The sequence below is a fragment of the Somniosus microcephalus genome, chromosome 34 (assembly GCF_052327205.1).
Source record: "Somniosus microcephalus isolate GS21.2 chromosome 34, FLI_Smic_1.0, whole genome shotgun sequence".
NCBI lineage: Eukaryota > Metazoa > Chordata > Chondrichthyes > Squaliformes > Somniosidae > Somniosus > Somniosus microcephalus.
This window is the reverse complement of record NC_141020.1, coordinates 14,450,934-14,471,144: the sequence shown is the minus strand read 5'-3', so window position 1 is coordinate 14,471,144 and position 20,211 is coordinate 14,450,934. Positions and strand designations below refer to the sequence as shown.

The 20,211-nt window shown below is 48.1% G+C and overlaps 1 protein-coding gene across 1 annotated transcript in view; it reads left to right on the top strand.

The window, feature by feature from the left end:
• sptbn4b (spectrin, beta, non-erythrocytic 4b) overlaps window positions 1-20,211 on the top strand; it is a 361,255-nt gene that overhangs the window by 253,632 nt on the left and 87,412 nt on the right. Inside the window, exons 26-28 of the mRNA XM_085973416.1 lie at window positions 1,754-1,998; window positions 18,237-18,375; window positions 18,828-18,912. Coding sequence (XP_085829542.1) covers window positions 1,754-1,998; window positions 18,237-18,375; window positions 18,828-18,912 — 469 coding nt within the window. The remainder of the gene's footprint in view (window positions 1-1,753; window positions 1,999-18,236; window positions 18,376-18,827; window positions 18,913-20,211) is intronic.

Genomic DNA, 20,211 nt, shown 5'->3' with positions numbered 1-20,211 from the left:
CTCCACCTGTGCTTTCCTCTGACGTGTGACTGTACTCTGTAGAAAACTATCCAGAAATTCCTTCCCCTCTCACCTGTCGGAATGGCTCTAACTCGCACTCCAGCTCAATGACTCTGAGCCAGACTGGCTCAAGGCAAAAACACTTCCTACAGATGTGGCAATCTGGGATAGTCTCAGTGTCCACAAACGCCTACACACTGCAGTCCTGACACAAATGGTGCTGCCATTTCTATTCTTTATTTGTGTATTTATTTATTACTTCAGGATATTTTATTTCAAGAACAAATAGAATCACTAGAGGTCTAGATTATAATTTGTAAATGGATATAGCTTGATTTCAAATCAGTTAGTAGTTAATTAATTTCTCTGATTATTACTTAATTATTTCTTTATTTATTTACCCTTTTTTAAGATAGTTATTTCTCAATCAATGATAACCAACTACCATTAATATTATAGAGTGCAAACTAAATTGACTTACCTTAGATTTCATATACTCCTCCACTACGTGAACTGTGACGTCAATTTTGCAAATTTTCTCACGGTTTGTTTTCCTGATGCTCTGCCGAGCTCCGGTTTAAATACTCGGGCCCTCCCGTGGAGCTCCAAGCTCCGGTTTAAATACTTGGGCCCTCCCATGGAGCTCCAAGCTCTGGTTTAAATACTCGGGCCCTCCCATGGAGCCCCAAGCTCCGGTTTAAATACTCGGGCCCTCCCGTGGAGCTCCAAGCTCCGGTTTAAATACTCGGGCCCTCCCATGGAGCTCCAAGCTCCCGTTTAAATACCCGGGCCCTCCCGTGGAGCTCCGAGCTCCGGTTTAAATACTCGGGCCCTCCCATGGAGCTCCGAGCTCCGGTTTAAATACTCGGGCCCTCCCATGGAGCTCCGAGCTCCGGTTTAAATACTCGGGCCCTCCCGTGGAGCTCCGAACTCCGGTTTAAATACTCGGGCCCTCCCGTGGAGCTCCGAGCTCCGGTTTAAATACTCGGGCCCTCCCATGGAGCTCCGAGCACTGGTTTAAATACTCGGGCCCTCCCGTGGAGCTCTGAGCACTGGTTTAAATACTCGGGCCCTCCCGTGGAGCTCTGAGCACTGGTTTAAATACTCGCGCCCTCCCATGGAGCTCTGAGCACTGGTTTAAATACTCGGGCCCTCCCATGGAGCTACAAGCTCCGGTTTAAATACTCGGGCCCTCCCATGGAGCTCTGAGCACTGGTTTAAATACTTGGGCCCTCCCATGGAGCTCTGAGCACTGGTTTAAATACTCGGGCCCTCCCGTGGAGCTCCGAGCACTGGTTTAAATACTTGAGCCCTCCCATGGAGCTCTGAGCACTGGTTTAAATACTCGGGCCCTCCCATGGAGCTCCAAGCTCCGGTTTAAATACTCGGGCCCTCCCATGGAGCTCCAAGCCCCGGTTTAAATACTCGGGCCCTCCCATGGAGCTCTGAGCACTGGTTTAAATACTCGGGCCCTCCCGTGAGGCTCCAAGCTCTCCCGACACCTTTGATAACCCTTTAATCTTCTATACAAGGGAATACAATCCAAGTTTATGCAATTTGTCCTCATACTGGAACTCTCTAAGCCTATCATTCTGGTGAATCAGTGCTGCATTTGATTGGCCACTGATTTTATTGCCGACCAGCAGATATGCCTTGCCCGTTTTCCTAAACTGATAATTGATGCTCTGACCAAACATTACAATCAAGTTGTAATTATCGGAATAATAAAGTAAGGTGTGTAATTGGTGACCAGGTGAGGCAGTTACAAGAGAACGCAGCCCAGTTGCGGACAGTGTACGCTGGTGAGAATGCAGAGGCCATCCTTGTCCAGGAGCAGGGGGTAATGCAAGCTTGGAAGGAGCTGCTGAACAGCTGTGACCAGCGGAGGATGCAGCTCACCACTACAAGTGACAAGATCCGCTTCTTCAGCATGGTCCGTGACCTGGTGGGCTGGATGGACAGCATTATCTGTCAGATTGGAATGGGCGAGAAGCCAAGGTATGTGTCAGACTGCGACCTCGGCCTCATCTTATTAATCTACAGGTCCCAGATTCTACTCTCGGCAACTTTAATACTTTATTAACAAGATTTAGCAGATTGTGTGTCCTCTGCCTTTTTGTATATTGATGCATCAATCAGAGTAAACACACAGACACTGTCCACATACTTACAGCACAGAAGGAGGACATTCAGCCCATCGTGCCGGTGCCAGCCCATTGAAAGAGCTCTCCAATTAGTCCCACTCCCCAGTGCTCTTTCCCCACAGCCCTGTGAATGTTTTCCCTTCAAGTATTTATCCAATTCCCTGTTGAAAGTTACTATTGAATCTGCTTCCACCATCCTTTCAGGCAGCGCGTTCCAGATCATAACAACTCGCTGCGTAAAAAAAATTCTCCTCATCTCCCCTCTGGTTCTTTTGCCAATTATCTAAAATCTGTGTCCTCTGGTTACCGACCCTCCTGCCACGGAAACAGTTTGTCCCTATCTACTCGATCATAATCCCTCATAATAACTCTATTAAATCTCCCCTTAACCTTCTTTGCTCTAAGGAGAACAATCCCAGCTTCTCTAGTCTGCCCGGATAACTGAATTCCCTCATCCCTGGTACCATTGTAGTAAATCTCCGCTCCACCCTAAGGCCTTAACATCCTTCTTAAAGTGTGATGCCCAGCAATGGACACAATACTCTAGCTGAAGGATCCCATATGCTTTTTTAACAGCTTTATCAACTTGTCCTTCCACCTTCAAATACTTGTGTACGTAAACCCACCAGGTGTCTCTGTTCCTGCACCACCTTTAAAATTGTACCATTTAGTTTATATTACATCTGCGAAATCTTCAGTCCAAAATACATCACTTCACATTAAGTTTCATCTGTCACGCATCTGTCCATTTTACCAGTCTGTCTATGTCCCCCTGAAGTCTGGTATTATCCTCCTCACTGTTTACTACATTTCCGTGTTTCGTGTCAGTCACACACTTTGCCCCCTTGAACTTCATGGGCAATCTGTACCTCAGCTTCATTTACCCGCTTTTGATCCATATCTTACATATGCACGAGACTTCTTTCTTACCCAGAATGTAATAAGCCCAACAAGAGAAGGGAGCACTGCTGGATCTAGTAATGGGAAATGAACTAGAACAGATAAGAGAAGTAAGTGTAGGGGAACATCTAGGCAATAGCGATCACAACATAATAAGGTTTAAAATAAAGATTGAGCAGGATGTAAGTAAGACAAAGACCAAAGTAACAAATTGGAAAAAATCTGATTTTAAGAGGATGAGAATGGAAAGATTTACTGACCAACAAAGAAATAGAACAGCAGTGGGAAACATTTTAAACGGAGAAATATATCCCACTATAGAGCAAGAACAAGCTAGCCAGTAATGACACACCATGGATGAATAAAGAAATAAGGGCAGAATTGAAACGAAAGAAAAAGGCGCAACGAAGGAGAAAAGGGAATGTGAAAAGCTTGGAAAGAAGTCACAAAAACAAAGCAAAGAGAAAACTACAAAATTAAATGATCAAGGAACGTTAAAAAAAAGTGAAGTATTCTGCAGACACATAAATAGCAAAAGAAAAATCAGGATAGGGATAGGGCCACTGAGGGATACATGATAAACTCACTGGTAATGACAGCGAAATGACAGAAATATTGAATAATTACTTTGCCTCGGTATTTACCAAGGAGACTAACAAGGTGGACATGACACTAGAGGACAAATAAGATATAAAGACATTTAAGATAGAAAGGAGGGAGATAATTGATAAACTGATTAAACTTAAGAGGATAAAACTCATCCGCACATAAAAGAAATTAGGGAAGAGAAAGCAGAGGCACTATTTTATTATATATATATACTATCAGGGGGTGCCCGGCGTTGCCAGGGCAATTTTGGGCCGCGCGGTCTCCCTGCCCCTGTCTGTCCCCTCTAAAGACAGACGGAAAGAGAGACGGACCGTTTTATATATATAGATTCGTTAGAAAAGGGAATAGTGCCAGAGGACTGGCAGACAGCTAATGTGATTCCTATTTAAAAAGTGACTATTTAGCTTACGATAGTAGAAAAGATAATGGATCCCTTAATCAAAAATGTAATAGAAAAACATCTAGAAACCAAAAATATAATAGAGTAGTCAGCACGGATTCCAAAATGGAAGGTCATGCTTGACCCACCTTATTGAATTCTTCAAAGAAGTAACAGAGAAGGTAGATAGGGTAATGCAGTAGATATAATATATTTGTATTTCCAAAAAGCCTTTGGTAAGGTACTGCATAGTAGACTCGTGACTAAGATCAGAACATGGAGTGAGGGGACAAGTCGCAGAATGGATAGCAAGCTGGCTACAAAACAGAAAACAGAGAGTGGGGGGTAAAGGTAGTTACTCAGATTGGCAAATGGTGAGAAGTGGTGTTCCATATGGATCGGTGCTGGGACCACTGTTCTTCACCATTCACACAAATGATTTAGACTCGGAAATCTGAAGTACAATTTCAAAATTTGCCGATGACACCAAATTATGGGGTGTCGTTAATACAGAGGAGGGCTGCGACAAAATACAGGAAGAAATGAATAAACTTGCCAAATGGGCGATAAATGGCAAATGAAGTTCAATATAGATAAGTGTGAGGTGCTGTATTTCAGTAGGAAGAATAAGGAGGCCACACACTCCTTGGAAAATAAAGCCGGAATTTTCCCATTGCCAAGCGTGTGGGTTTGGGGGCGGATCGGCAATTAAAATAGCGGAAATTGCCAGCGCGTCAGGAAACCCGTCGTCATCCCACTGACTTCCGCGTTTAACTCAGGCGCGTTTCCCAGCGCGCCACGGACCCACTCGGGAGAGGCGGCTGACCTCATTGACGTGCTTAACAGCTTGTTGAGAGACCCTTAAGAGGCTTTTTAACATCAGGTTTTGGCGTTAACTTCTTGAGCAAGGGATTCACGCACTTCAGGAAGCTCGCCTGTGAAGGGGAGGCGGAAGCTCAGTGGTCATTGTGCGAGTCCATTAAGTGACGGCTGGAAAAAAACACATAAATACTCCCACCTTACACCTGTTTCCTTGCCTAATGGATAGGCTCTTGCTGACAGCATTCTGTGCAGAGATTTAGCTGTCAGGAGTTTGCAGGTCATTTCTGCAACCTTGGAGGCCACTCTCACCGCATTGTTAGTCACTATCAGAACATTGAGGGATTGTGCCTCTGATCTCCACTTTACCTGCCATCTATTAGATCAGCGTGGGTGCCGCTTATACTGTCTCCCTTGGACCTCAGAATCGGACCAAGATGAGCCCCAGCACCAACAACACCAGCAGCAACCACACCAGCAGCCTTCTCCTCACCGACCTGATGCTCCACCGGAGAGAGGGGGGCACTGCAGGGCTGCAGCTCGCCAGAGGTGATACCTCCAACACAGGGCATACAAGCAGAGCTTCCTGGACATGACCGAACAGCAGTGCTTCAGGAGGCACAGGTTATCGCGCCAGGTCATCGCAGACATTTGTAGCTTACTGGAACAAGACCTGCTGCCCAGAGGACCTGGTGGATATGCCTTACCAGTGGCTGTCAAAGTCACCACCGCCCTCAACTTCTTCGCCTCAGGCTCCTTCCAGGGATCTGCAGCAGACATTTGCAAGATCTCGCAGTCGGCCACCCAAAGATGCATCACAAGGTGACCGATGCCATGTTTGATAATTCAGCCTCTTATGTAAACTTTGCCACTGATGAAGCCAGTGTGACTGAGCGGGTGCTTGGCTTTGCAGCTCTGGCTAGCTTCCCACAGGTGCAGGGCGTCATCGACTGCACACATGTGGACACCAAGGCAATCCATCTTCACCCAGGAGTGTTTGTGAACGGCAAAGGCTTCTTCTTCCTCAATGTGCAGTTTATCTGCAACCATAAAAAGATCATCATGCATGTGTACGCCAGATTCCCTGGCAGTTGTCATGACTTTTTCCCTTCAGTATGCAGCAGCCAGGGTCTCGCGAATCATCGTCGTCTGCTGCACGCTGCACAACATAGCGCAGCAGCGAGGATTGGAGCTGCAGGAGGAGCAAGGCGCAGAGCGCACAGCCTCTTCAGAGGAGGATGAGGAGGAACAGGTGGCAGACGAGGAGGAGGACAAACCTGAGGTCCGGATGGCACCAGCAGCGACGCACGTTGCTGTCCGGGAGGCCATGGCCTCATAATGGTCAGATTTACTTAACTTGCATCAGTGCACCCATATGGCTCCCCGATGCTGGACTAACTCCCCACCCCGCCAACAACACCATAAAGCATCCCTGCAATGACCAAGTCATTCCTCCCACCCAAACCCCCATAGCTCGAGGTTAAGTAATGTCTCACCGTTCACTCCAAGTGACAAAACCACTTCCCAGGCAGCAGGTAAAAATGGACAAGACGGGAAAGTTGTGCAAAGAAATACATTTATGTGTGTCGTCAAAATAACTGAAACTTACCACTAACATTTGTCGATACACCCATGCGCTTACCCTTATGCATCTACTTTTGTGTCATTTTTTTTCCCGAGTGCTTCTATGAGGTGCTACCCCATGACTTCAGCAGAGGTAGAGGCAGCCTGCTCACTTCCCTGCTGCGACTGCGTAGACACTTTTGGCGGACATCCTCTGGGTTTTGGAGCCTGTGAGGGCCCCGCCAAAGACTGCTCCTCCTGCGACTGTGCAGGGGCAGACTCGGCCATCGGGATCCGAGGACGCATCTGGGGCTCTGACTGAGGAGGAGGCAATGGGGAGAAGTGTGAGCGCTTTGAGAGGAGCCCCCACTTCCATGTCCCCTCTCACCATCATCCCTCTCATGGGCCACTCGCACTTCCCTGCTAGCGAGGAGCTGACGAGCACCTTGCTGCACAGCAGTGGGGCCGTGAAGGCCCAAGTCTACGTTAATACCCCTCCTTTAGATGAGGTCACTGAGCGTCTGCCATCTGTTGTCCACAGCTAGCATGGGTTCATGTGACTGGCGCATTAGCTGCTCCATGCAGGTGGCCGTCCTTTCCTTGGAAGATCACATCATCACCGCCTGCGAGATGGTGGTGCTCATGTTGGAGATGGACTCCTCCATCCTCTGAACATGTGCAGACATCACGGCTGCAAAAGCTGCCAGAGCCTCATGCAATTGTTACTGCCCCTCCAAGACCACCCTCTTTCTCGATGGCCCCCGAGGCTCAGCATCTGCCTGCAGCTCAGCAGAGCATGGCGCGTCCTGCGCCCTCCGACGAGGACTCTCCACTGCTGTCCCTGTCAACACCACCTGCTCTTGCTCACTTGTGATGCATGAGACACCAGGTGACAACACTACTCTATCTCGCACAGGACCCACTGGGTTGTGCATACCTGTGCTGGTGCTGGCTGCACTTGGGTCTGCTAACGCTGCACCCTCAGAGGCTGGAGGTTCCTCTGAGGAGTCGTCTTCCTCCTCTGCTTGACAGTGGTGGGGGCACTTGATGGACCTGTGGGAGAGTAAAGAGAAGATTTAGGAGTGTTCTGATAAGAATGGGTAACGTTACCATTATGCACATGATGGCATTTCACTGGCTGCTGACATCAGTCACCATATTGTAGTGTATGTAACTGTTCTACCTTTAAGAGAACTATTGTATGTAACCGTCCACCTTTAAGAGAACTATTTTAGGTGTGGCACTACTTTATCCTGGCTGCTGTATACTGTAATACCGACGGTGACCACACCGGTATATAAGTGCTGTGGCAGAATTTATTGGGCAGATTCGCCCTGACCTTCGAATAGTAAAGTCCTGTTAAAGTTACTCTTGTAGTCTGTGTATTACTTCGCTATACAACCCACAGACTTTACAGTGGCGACGAGTTCGATCTTACCCTGCGGCAACAATACTTCTGAAGAAGTAAACGAGCGTCGAGAAGAGGCACCCGCCCTCGTCATTTTGCTGAGAGAAAACTCGAGTCTGCAGACCAAGAAAGGAGGAAGATTTCAAACACGAAGTCTTCCATCAGCAACAGGCACGGATTGTCCCTTCTGCCACGGTGGTGAGTGAGCCGATCAACACGAGAAGCAAGTCGGCCACGGTGACTGTGAGTAAAGGGAAAATAGAAACAAATAAACGGAGGATAAGGGCGGTGCACTTGACCACGGTCGAGGGGGAAAGGAGCCGGACAGAAGTCGGGCCCAGAGGCGCTGAGACTGGGGCAGCGTGGAGCAGAAGCCGCGGTACAAGCGGGCTGGGGAGCGTCGTGAGACGACTAGACCGCGACGGCCAGAAAGGCCAGACAGTGATTGAGGCCACGAGGCGCTGCGACCGGTATCATAAGGCGCGGAGGCAATAAATAAATAAATAACTAAATAACCCGCGAAGAATCAGCCGCAGCCGGGGAGGAAAGGACCGGACTGCGGGAGGTCTGGGAGAGGCGTTTAAAGCCGCTGAGGGAGAGCCGCGCGAGCGGGAGAGACAGAGCCCGAGAGAGAGCGAGCGAGAGCCGAGCGAGCGGGAGAGACAGAGCCCGAGAGAGAGCGAGCGAGAGCCGCGCGAGCGGGAGAGACAGAGCCCGAGAGAGAGACCGAGCGAGGTTCCGGCCAGCGGCTTGCAGCAGCTGCCGTGAAGGACCAGGAGCTGGATCTGTCCGACGCCAACTGGTTGTCCCCAGCGCCGGTTGCCCCTGCCGAAAAGAAGAAGGGGGGGGGGAACAAGGAACGCGATCGGCTTTTCTAGCGCGCGCTTCAGAATAAACTGAAGCCGGCGCACAGGCTACAAACCCCGTAAACCAGCGGTCGTCGCCCGAGGGCAAAGCTTACCCCTCCCACCAGAGGAAGAAGTCAGGAGTGGGAAACTGCCATTTTGCCAGTAGGGGGGAAGACGACAAGCGCGGGAAACCACCATTTTGCCAGTAGGCGGGGAAGAAGACAAGCGCGGGAAACCGCCATTTTTGGAAAAAAAAAAGAAAAAGTTAAAGAGAAATCCTGTTGTTTCGCAGAAAGATAGTGGGAGATAGTGAAGATGCCTAAGCATGGTAACATCAACAACTTCGATGCCGAGGTGGAAGATTGGGCCACGTACGTAGAACGTATCGAGATATATTGTGAGGCCAATAAAATAGAGGATGATGATAAAGCTATAACCTTGCTAAACTTGATGGGCGCGAAGACATACGGGTTATCGAAGCATCTTCTATCACCAGCTAAACCGGCGGATCAGACTTTCGATAATATTGTTGCTGTTCTGAAGGATCACTTGAACCCCACACCGCTGATGTTGGCGGAACGATTCAAATTTTATGCGAGAACGCAACGGAAAGAGGAAAGCAACGCGGAATACTTGGTCGAACTGCGTAGATTAGCGAAATACTGCCAGTTTGGAGGAAATCTGACAGAGGCATTGCGAGACAAGTTCGTGTGCGGGTTGTCGAAGGAAGGAACGCAAAAGCGACTGCTCGAAGAGAACGACCTTACACTTGAGAGGGCTGTTCTTATTGCAGCATCACACGAAGCCGCAGCGAAAGGAACTGCGGAAATGCAGCTAAAGGCAGCGGTACTCAGTGTGGATCAAATTACTTCGGGTACAACGAAATGTTATCGTTGTGGGAAGACAACACACGATCAGAACCAATGCTGGTTTAAAAACCAGGAATGTAGAAAATGTGGCAAACTGGGGCACATAGCTAAAGTATGCCGGTCAGGAAAGAAGACCAACAACCAAAAAAAGCCATCACCGGAAAAGTACAACAAAGTACACAAGGTGGCTGAGAAGAGTTCAGACGAACAGAATTCGGATTCAGACCCAAACGGCCAGGAACTGGGTAGTCTGAGAATTCACAATGTGAGTAAGGAAGCTGACCTACAAACTATCTGGGTCATGCTAAAAATAGCCGGAGTCCAAGTAAAAATGGAGTTGGACACTGGATCAGCCCTATCAGTCATAAATCGAAGGGATTACAACCGGCTATTCTCACATATACCCTTGAGAGATACCAAGTTCGTATTGCAGACATACATGGGGCATAAAGTATACCCCATGGGAAAGATAAGAGTCAAGGTGAGAGACAGGGGCAAAGAACACCCCGGAATGGACTTATACGTACTACCTGAGGGAGGACCACCACTTCTGGGACGGGAGTGGATCAAGAAAATAGACATGGAATGGCACTACCTAAAAGCAATAACGAGTGAGGACTCGGTGCAGACAATCAGCTCAGACTCTGAAACGGATGACGATAAGACCAGCCCAAGTATGAAAGACAAGGCTAAAATGGACTTGCTGACTGAGGTTGGAAAAACGAAGGCGTGCATAAAGGCTTATGCGCCAGAGGAGAACAAAGTTTCAGAACAGAATTCCACTGAACAACAACAACATAGTTTGACAGAGAATTCTGAGTCTGTCCAGTTTACAGATATATACATTACTGAGGAACACCGAGCTCAAACTCAACTTTATTTCAAATTACAACAGCAATTAGAACAATTGAGTCGCCGTCTTGAGCAAGAGACAACAGCAATGAAAAAGTTCTTGGACACAGAGTGGGAGAATCTGGGAAGACAACAGAAGCAGCTGAGGGAGAAAATGGAGCAGGAGCACACAAACCGTCTGCGCGAGGAGGCCAAACGAATCAAAGCTGATTCGGTCTCTGAAGGTGCGTGCTCTAATCTGGTGGAGCAAGATGTTCAGCAACTGAAGGCGCTTGTTAGCAGGTTGCAGGCAGAAAAGGCTGATTTGGTCGACATGACTTCCGAGCTCCTACTGAAGTTGGGTGCAGCATCACCGGACGATTCATTTGTGGAAATTCGAATGGTGGAGGCTGCGGATGATGGCGAAGTAGAAGCAGCAAAGGGACCCCAGTGCAAGGTTCTAAACAGCCCTGCAGCTAATGGGAAATGGATGATGGCAGAAGAGTTAACAGTCAGCCAACTCCTCCAGGGCAAGGTTATAAACAGCCCTGTAGTTAATGGAAAAGGGATGATGGCAGAAGAGTTAACAGTCAGCCAACTCATTCATATGCTGAGGGATAAAACTCTAAAATGGGAAAAACTTAAATACGAGCCTCAATCTTCAAAGGGAAGGGAGCTCTCAAAAGTCATTGGAAGAGCTGAGGTGGCAACCCAGACTGAGAAGTCTGCAGCAGAACAGCCCTTGGATGCCAAAAGTACGCTGACGCACGGCAATGTAGAACAACAGAATACTGAAACAGCTACTTCAGTAGAGGGATTGAATAGTCCGATCAATCAATCTCCGAATGAAGTTGAAGTATTGAAATCACAAATGAGGTCATTAGTAAAAGACTTGCAGGAAGCCCAGAAAAAGCGGGATGAATCTGAACGCATGATGAAGTCTCTTCAGGACAGATGTCGGGATTTGGAACAAAAGTCGGCTAACGTCCAGCTGGGTAAGGAGGAAATAGAAGACCCTCTCGCTGGCCTAGCTCAGGACGACACCGAATATTACCATGATCTGTTGAGTGACACTGAATATTACGAGGACCTGGTCTGCCCAGCTTGTGCCGAGAACTCCCAAAGTGCCGAAATCAGGATGAATCACTTAAAGTCTAAGGAACATAGGGAGATGGTGGCGTTACGGCTGGCAGCTGACAATGGAGCTCTGAGAGTCTCCAAGAAGCAAAAAAGGAAAAGACGAAGCAGAAGATGATAACCATCTGAACTATTATTACCTCTACCCGATCACACACGTGGTCCCCCGAACGGAGCCAAATCAATTGGAAGGTAGGAAAATTTCCCAAGGCAATCCAACTGTTTTTTGTTTGTTTTAAAAAGTCAGCAATGCTGGTTCAGAAGTGATGGAAGTAAAGCTGTTAAGTCTAGGGAAGGACTATGGGATGAGTCCCTCTAGCAAGGTGACCCGACTACACCACGGAGGCGTGGTCCGGACTGAGTCTGTGAACTGTTTCCCGCAGAGACTGAATCTGTGAACTGTTTCCGCAGAGACACTACCTCTGTGAACTGTTGTAACATGAAGTTGGATATGTTATGATGTTATGTTAATGGGGAATAAGTATGTTGTAAGCTAAAAAGGGAGGATTGTAGTGTATGTAACTGTTCTACCTTTAAGAGAACTATTGTATGTAACCGTCCACCTTTAAGAGAACTATTTTAGGTGTGGCACTATATCCTGGCTGCTGTATACTGTAATACCGACGGTGACCACACCGGTATATAAGTGCTGTGGCAGAATTTATTGGGCAGATTCGCCCTGACCTTCGAATAGTAAAGTCCTGTTAAAGTTACTCTTGTAGTCTGTGTATTACTTCCCTATACAACCCACAGACTTTACACATATGAGTGAGTGTTGTATGCCATGTGGCTGTATGAGATGTGATTCTGTCACCAGGTTGCTGGGGGGTCCCCTCCTCTCCGTCTTCCACCGCCAACAGCTCTACAGCTCCCGAGATTTCCAGGGTATGCTCCTCTGCTGGTATCAAATTACTGAAGCCTGGAGGGCCACCATCTCTCTGCCTCTCCCTGTTGTTGTGCGCTCTCTTCTGCAAGGAGGGAAAGAAGGGAACTTTGAGTGAGAGTGCTGGGTGGGCTACATCTGCAGAGGGTGACGATGAGGGAGTGGCATGACAATGCCAAATGGCCTCCTTCTGTGGTGTTACTTGCTATGATTGCATTAGGATGAGGGTGAGTGTGAGGGCTGGTTAGTCAGATGGGGATGTGAGTAGGTGCATAGACATAGAGGGATGGGTGCACCTGCAAGGTAGGTTGGTGTGAGGAGTGATGTGCAGGGGTAGGCTTGGGAAGGCAGAGTGATGGGGTTGGGGTGACACGCACATCAGGATGTAGGTGAATGTGGCATTGCACTCCCCTTGCCTGACCTTATAAGATCATTGAATCCCTTTCGGCACTGGATCCACGTCCACCTCACCACATCCCTGCTACTGACCTCCTCTGTGATCTCTAGCAATGCCCTTTTTGTCTCTTTGGTTGGTTGTTTTCATCCATCCTCAGGGAAGAGGACCTCCCTGTGTGCTCTTACTCCCTGCACCAGCACTTCCAGGGAGGCATCTGTGAATCTTGGCGCTGCCCTCTGTCTTGTCTCCAGGACCCACAGATTTGTCAGTCTTATTCCACAATTGAAAGCTCTTGAAACACTCCGACAGCAACCTTCAACTGAGATGTGTGCAAGGTTACTTTAAATATCCGCACTGAAAACGAGTCATGGGTGACGTCATCAGAGCCGCTCCCTTTAATTGGGCTGGGAAACGTGCATGGCTGTTTGAATTGGGGCCGTGGAGTTAAACGCACAGTGCGGAACGCGCTGTTCAAATCTTCAGGTTCGCGGCCTGCACGCACCCGACCCGACCCGACTCCAAGGTAAAGATTCCGGTCTAAGTGGGGTAGAGGAGCAGAGGGACCTGTGGGGGGACAGAGTCACAAATCACTAAACGTAACGACGCAGGTTAACAAGGCCATAAAGGAGCAAACCAAGCACTGGGGTTCATTTCTAGAGGGATAGAATTGAAAGGTAGAGAAGTGATGTTAAACTTGTATAGAACCTTGGTTAGACCACACTTGGAGTACAGGAAACTTTCTGGTATCCGGCACGGACGGGACCGACGTGGTGCCGGTTCATCAACAATTCCGGATAACCGAACGCTATAGTAAAAGATACGGAGCTCAGAGCTCCATATAAAGCAACAAACCCTGTTGCTCAGCTTCAAAACAATCGGCACAAGTTGCAAGCGTCTCTGTAGCTTAGCAACAGCTTCAGCTACACCCTTGCACAGCAACAAATGGGGTAAAAAAAGTAATAAAAGTAAAAAAAGGTTACCTGAACCGACTCCTGAATTTTGCCGGTGGATAGAGCGTTCCGGTTATTTAGGGGCCGGTTAGTCGAAAGTTTCCTGTACTCTGAACAGTTCTGGTCTCCGTACAGGAAACTTTGCGCTATCCGGCACCGACGGGACCGAGCTGTTGCCGTCCCATCAAAACTGCCGGACAAACCAGCGCTAATGTTGAAACATACGGAGATTTTGAGCTCCGTATCTGGCAACAAACCCTGTTGCTTAGCAACAGCTTCTAAACAGTCTGGCGTACCTTGCAAGCGTCTCTGTAGCTTAGCAACAGCTTCAGCGAGACCTGGCAGAGCCTGACTGGTGGAAAAAAAAGCAACGAAAAGAAAAAAAAACTATCGAAACGGCTCTTGATTTTTGCCGGTGGCTCAAGCATTCCGGACAGTTAACCTCCGGATAAACCAAAGTTTCCTGTATTATAAAAAAAAGATAGCAAGGCTTTGGAGAAGGTGCAAAAAAGATTTTCTAGAATGGTACCAGAACTGAGAGGAAAGATTGAACAGGCTGGGGCTCTTTTCTCTAGAAAAGAGAAGGCTGGGGGTGGGGGGGGCGGGGGGGGGGCGGGGGGTGACCTGATAGAAGTCTTTAAAGATTATGAAAGGGTTTGATAGGGTAGACGTAGAGAAGATGTTTCCACTCGTGGGGGAGGCCAGAACTAGGGACCATCAATATAAGATAATCACTGATAAATCCAATAGGGAATTCAGGAGGAACTGCTTTACCCGGAGAGTGGTGAGAATGTGGAACTCGCTACCACAGGGAGTGGTTGAGACGAATACTGTTGATGTATTTAAGGGGAAGCTGGATAAACATATGACAGAGAAAGGAATAGAAAGATATGTTGATAGGGTTAGATGAAGAGGGGTGGGAGAAGGCTCACGTGGAGCATAAACACCGGCTTAGACATATTGGGCCGAATGGCCTGTTTCTGTGCTACAAATACGTTGTAATTCTTTGATACCCACCAAAAATCTGTCGACCTCAGTCCTAAAAATATCAATTGACTCCCAGCATCCACATGGGGGCGGGCAGGATTCCAGATTTCCACATGACACAGATTTAGTTTCTCTCTCTCTACCCTATCAAATCCTTTAATCATCTTAAACACTTCGATTAGATCACCCCTTAATCTTCTATACTCAAGGGAATATGAGCCAGGTTTATGCGATGTCCTCGTAATTTAACCCTTTAAGCCCCGGTATCATTCTGGTGAATCTGCGCTGCACCCCCTCCAAGGCCAATACATCCTTCCTGAGGTGCGGGGCCCAGAACTGAACACAGTGTCCAGATGGGGTCTGACCAGAGCTCTGTACAACTGAAGAATCCCTTCCTCCCCTTTGTATTCCAGTTGCCTTGAGATAAAGGTTAACATTCCATTAGCCTTTTAAGTTACTTTTTGTACCTGTCCACTAGCTTTTAGTGATTTCTGTACATGGGCCCCTAAATCTCTCGGCTCCTCCACAGTTTCGAGCTTCTCACCATTTAGAAAATACTCTGATCTCACTTTCTTAGGTCCAAAGTGGATGACCTCACCCTTCCCCACATTGAACTCCATCTGCCACAGCTTTGCCCACTCACTGAATCCATCAATGTCCCTTTGCAACTTTCTGCTCCCAGCTACACTACTGACTGAGCCACCTAACCCAGTGTCGTCAGCAAGCTTGGATATACGGCTCTCTGCTCCTTCATCGAAGCCATTGATACATATAGTGAAAAGCTGAGGCTGAAACAAGAAACCTTAAATCTGAATGAGTCACCATCTTGAAGAAATCTGGAGGAAAGGGGGGAAACTGAATAAAAAAGACTATAATATGTCAGCTCGGATTTGTTAAAGGCAAATCGTGTTTAACCAACTTGATTGAGTTTTTTGATGAGGTAACAGAGAGGGTTGATGAGGGCAATGCGGTTGATGTGGTGTACATGGATTTCCAAAAGGTGTTTGACAAAGTGCCATGTAATAGGCTTGCCAGCAAAGTTGAAGCCCATGGAATAAAAGGGACAGTGACAGCATGGATACGAAATTGGCTAAGTGACAGGAAACAGAGAGTAGTGGTAAACGGTTGTTTTTCGGACTGGAGGAAGATATACAGTGGTGTTCCCCAGGGGTCGGTTCTAGGACCACTGCTTTTCTTGATATATATTAATGATTTGGACTTGGGTGAACAGGGCACAATTTCAAAATTTGCAGATGACACAAAACTTGGAAGTATAGTGAACAGTGAGGAGGAGAGTGATAGACTTCAGGAAGACATAGACAGGCTGGTGAAATTTAATGCAGACAAGTGCGAAGTGATACATTTTGGTATAAAGAATGAGGAGAGGAAATATAAACTAAATGGTACAATCTTAAAGTGGGCGCATGAACAGAGAGACCTGGGGGTATATGTGCACAAATCATTGAAGGTGGCAGGGCAGGTTGAGAAAGCAGTTAAAAAGGCATACGGGATCCTGGGCTTCGTAAATAGAGGTAATAGAGTACAAAAGCAAGGAAATTATGATGAACCTGTATAAAACACTGGTTCGGCCCCAACTGGAGTATTGTGTCCAATTCTGGGCACCGCACTTTAGGAAGGATGTGAAGGCCTCAGAGAGGCTGCAGAAAAGATTTACGAGAATGATTCCAGAGATGAGGGACTTCAGTTATTGTTGTTGTGGAGCACAAGGGAACACTGCTACCCCTGGCGCACAACAAAACTAAAAAAACACTTTGCTTCCTGGTCTCCTCTGGCCCTGACCGCTATTCCCTGCAGGTCTCCTCTGGCCCTGACCACTAATCCCTGCAGGTTTGGCTGGATCAGGAAAGCAGCTCATGCCTCGGGTTATACTTGCAGATTGGCGCCGATGACATCATCGGAGGCCGATCTCCTTATTTAAAGGGACTCCGCTGGCTCAGGAGGGTGGCAGTAATTCAAAATTGAATTTGGTCAGATCGGGGAGGAGGGTAAGTGCATCGCTCCATTTTAACTACCACCCCCCCTTGGTTTCTGCTAGGCAAGGGCAGTTAAAATCAGTGGAGGGAAAAGCAGGGGGCAGATACACACACCAAGTGCCTGATACACATGAGGCTCTGTACTGCAAGAATAACCCCATTATTATTTCAATCCATTGGGCGATGTCCAGCTCCAGTGGTAACGTTCACAACTTTACCAACACTGACCTCACGTTGGGACAGTGTCCAATCACAGAGTCTCCTCACTGACCTCATGTTGGGACAGTGTCCAATCACAGAATCTCCTCACTGACCTCACATTGGGACAGTGTCCAATCACAGAGTCTCCTCACTGACCTCACATTGGGACAGTGTCCAATCACAGAGTCTCCTCACTGACCTCACGTTGGGACAGTGTCCAATCACAGAGTCTCCTCACTGACCTCACGTTGGGACAGTGTCCAATCACAGAGTCTCCTCACTGACCTCACGTTGGGACAGTGTCCAATCACAGAGTCTCCTCACTGACCTCACGTTGGGACAGTGTCCAATCACAGAGTCTCCTCACTGACCTCACATTGGGACAGTGTCCAATCACAGAGTCTCCTCACTGACCTCACGTTGGGACAGTGTCCAATCACAGAGTCTCCTCACTGACCTCACGTTGGGACAGTGTCCAATCACAGAGTCTCCTCACTGACCTCACGTTGGGACAGTGTCCAATCACAGAGTCTCCTCACTGACCTCACGTTGGGACAGTGTCCAATCACAGAGTCTCCTCACTGACCTCATGTTGGGACAGTGTCCAATCACAGAGTCTCCTCACTGACCTCACGTTGGGACAGTGTCCAGTCACAGAGTCTCCTCACTGACCTCATGTTGGGACAGTGTCCAATCACAGAGTCTCCTCACTGACCTCACGTTGGGACAGTGTCCAATCACAGAGTCTCCTCACTGACCTCACATTGGGACAGTGTCCAATCACAGACTCCATTTCCTTCTGTTTTCTGTCCAATCTGGAAGAGATCACAGCGTAAAGTGTCACACTTCACCAAGGCCCACCCTCCAGCTCACTGAGTGGAAGATCCTCCCCTCCTCCCTACACTTACATGTTGCTTGCGAATTGGCTGTGGGAGTCAGAGTCCGAGACCTCAAAATGAATATTCCTTCTGCGCATTAGATGCAGAAAAGTAGAAGTGTAGGAAGCAGATTGAGAGAGTGGAGCCCGGCAGTATAGAGCGTTCCAGTACGAGATTGGAGGAGCAGCAGGTTGAAGATTATCACTTAGGCATTGCTTTTAATTCTGTTCCAGATCTGAGTTACATCAGCTGGGAATTCATCCTGTCCCACCTTTGTGAACAAGTAAGTCCTCAGTGTCTGGGGCGAAAAGATCAGGGGTTGGATTGTGTGGTTGCAGTGTGTGTGGTATTGCTGCGTCAGTGATCCGTGTCCACGGTTTCGCCACAATAGCTGGTGCGGTGAAGTGCGTCAGACAATAACTGGCTCTTTCTTCCCCAGAGATGTCTCCTCAGTGGAGCTGCTGATGAATTATCACCAAGGTCTCCGAGGGGAGATTGAAGCCAGACACAAGAAACTCATGGTCTGCATCGATCTGGGCAAGACTCTGCTCACCAGTACACATCAGCCTTCCGACGAGGTAATTCACAACCCCACCAAGCACCAGCTAATGATACCAGGGCTACACTCATTCATCTTCACAGCCTGTACTCCAAAACCTTCTCGCAATTCCTCTCATTTATAATCTGCATTGTTTCCTTTAACTAAATAGTTTTTACACTGCGAATAAAAACAAACCTTCCCCTCCTTCCTAATGTGCGAGGTTGACACCGCTTACCACAACCGGAGTCTCAGAGCTCCCTCCCCACCCCGCGCCCTCTCCCCTCCCCGCCCACCTGCCTCCCCGCACCTTCCCTGCTCCCTCCCCCTCCCATTCTCTCCCTCTCCCCCTCACTGGGATTAGTTTGGGATTGATACAGAGCTGCACAAAATGAAATGAAAGTAAGCTTTTCTTTCTTGCGTTCTAATTTTGCGTGGTGTTAACAATCTTATTCTCATAATTGAGGCTGTTTGAATTTTACCTTTTTGTAGATTAAGGAGAAACTGGACAAGGTGTTAAAAAAACAGAATGAAATGATGGAGAAATGGGAACAGCACTGGGAGTGGCTACAGCAGAGTGAGTATCGGCACTGGCGGGCAATGCAGGCCGTTAACTGCCCGCAGATTGTGTGGACGCGAGGCTCCTGCTTGTGGGACTGCTCTAGGAACCCACAGTCAGGATTCCAAATCCCACCATTCCACCCAAAAGATCAAATGGAACTGTTGTACAAGCATGCTCTCTCACTGGACCCAACCAGTTCACTAATGGGGAAGGATGGGCACTCGGCCATACGTGTGATACCAGCCTCAATAAGTGGAGGTTGTTTAAGCAGTGAGGATGACGAGGGCTGGGCAGTAAATGGGGACAGAATCCATTAATGCTGGGTTTTTGGATTTGATAATTGGGCACCAAGCCATGTTACTGTCAGCCTGCACACACTCAACTAGTAACTACAGGCCGGTCAGTTTAACATCAGTGGTGGGTAAAGTTTTAGAAACAATAATCAAGGAAAAAATTAATGGGCACTTGGAGAGGTTTCAGCTAATGAAGGAGGGCCAACACGGATTTGTAAAAGGCAGATCGTGTTTGACTAATCTAATTGAATATTTTGATGAAGTAACAGGGAGGATCGATGAAGGGAATGCAATGGATGTTGTCTACGTGGATTTTAGGAAGGTGTTTAACAAAGTACCACATAGAATAACAAAATCGAGGCTCATGGAATAGGTGGGTCAGTGGCAGCTTGGATAAGGAAATGGCTTAAGGACAGAAAACAGCGAGTTGTGGTAAATGGCTGTTTTTCAGACTGGAGGATGGTAGACAGTGGTGTTCCCCAAGGGCCAGTGCTGGGGCCACTGCTTTTTTTGATATATATAAATGACCTGGATATTGGAATACAGAGTCGAATTTCTAAATTTGCCAATGACACCACACTCTCACACACACACTCTCACACGCAGTCTCTCTCACACGCACTCTCACACGCACACACACACTCTCACACGCAGTCTCTCTCACACGCACTCTCACACGCACACTCTCACACACGCACACACACACTCTCATACGCTCTCTCACCCTCACATGCACTCTCACACGCACACTCTCACACGCACACTCTCACACGCACACTCTCTCACACGCACACTCTCATACGCTCTCACGCTCACGCACACTGTCACGCACACTCTCACACGCACACTCTCACACGCACACTCTCTCACACGCACACTCTCATACGCTCTCACACTCACGCACACTGTCACGCACACTCTCACACGCACACTCTCACACGCACACTCTCACATGCACACTCTCATATGCACTCTCACACGCACACACACTCTCATACGCTCTCACACTCACACGCACTCT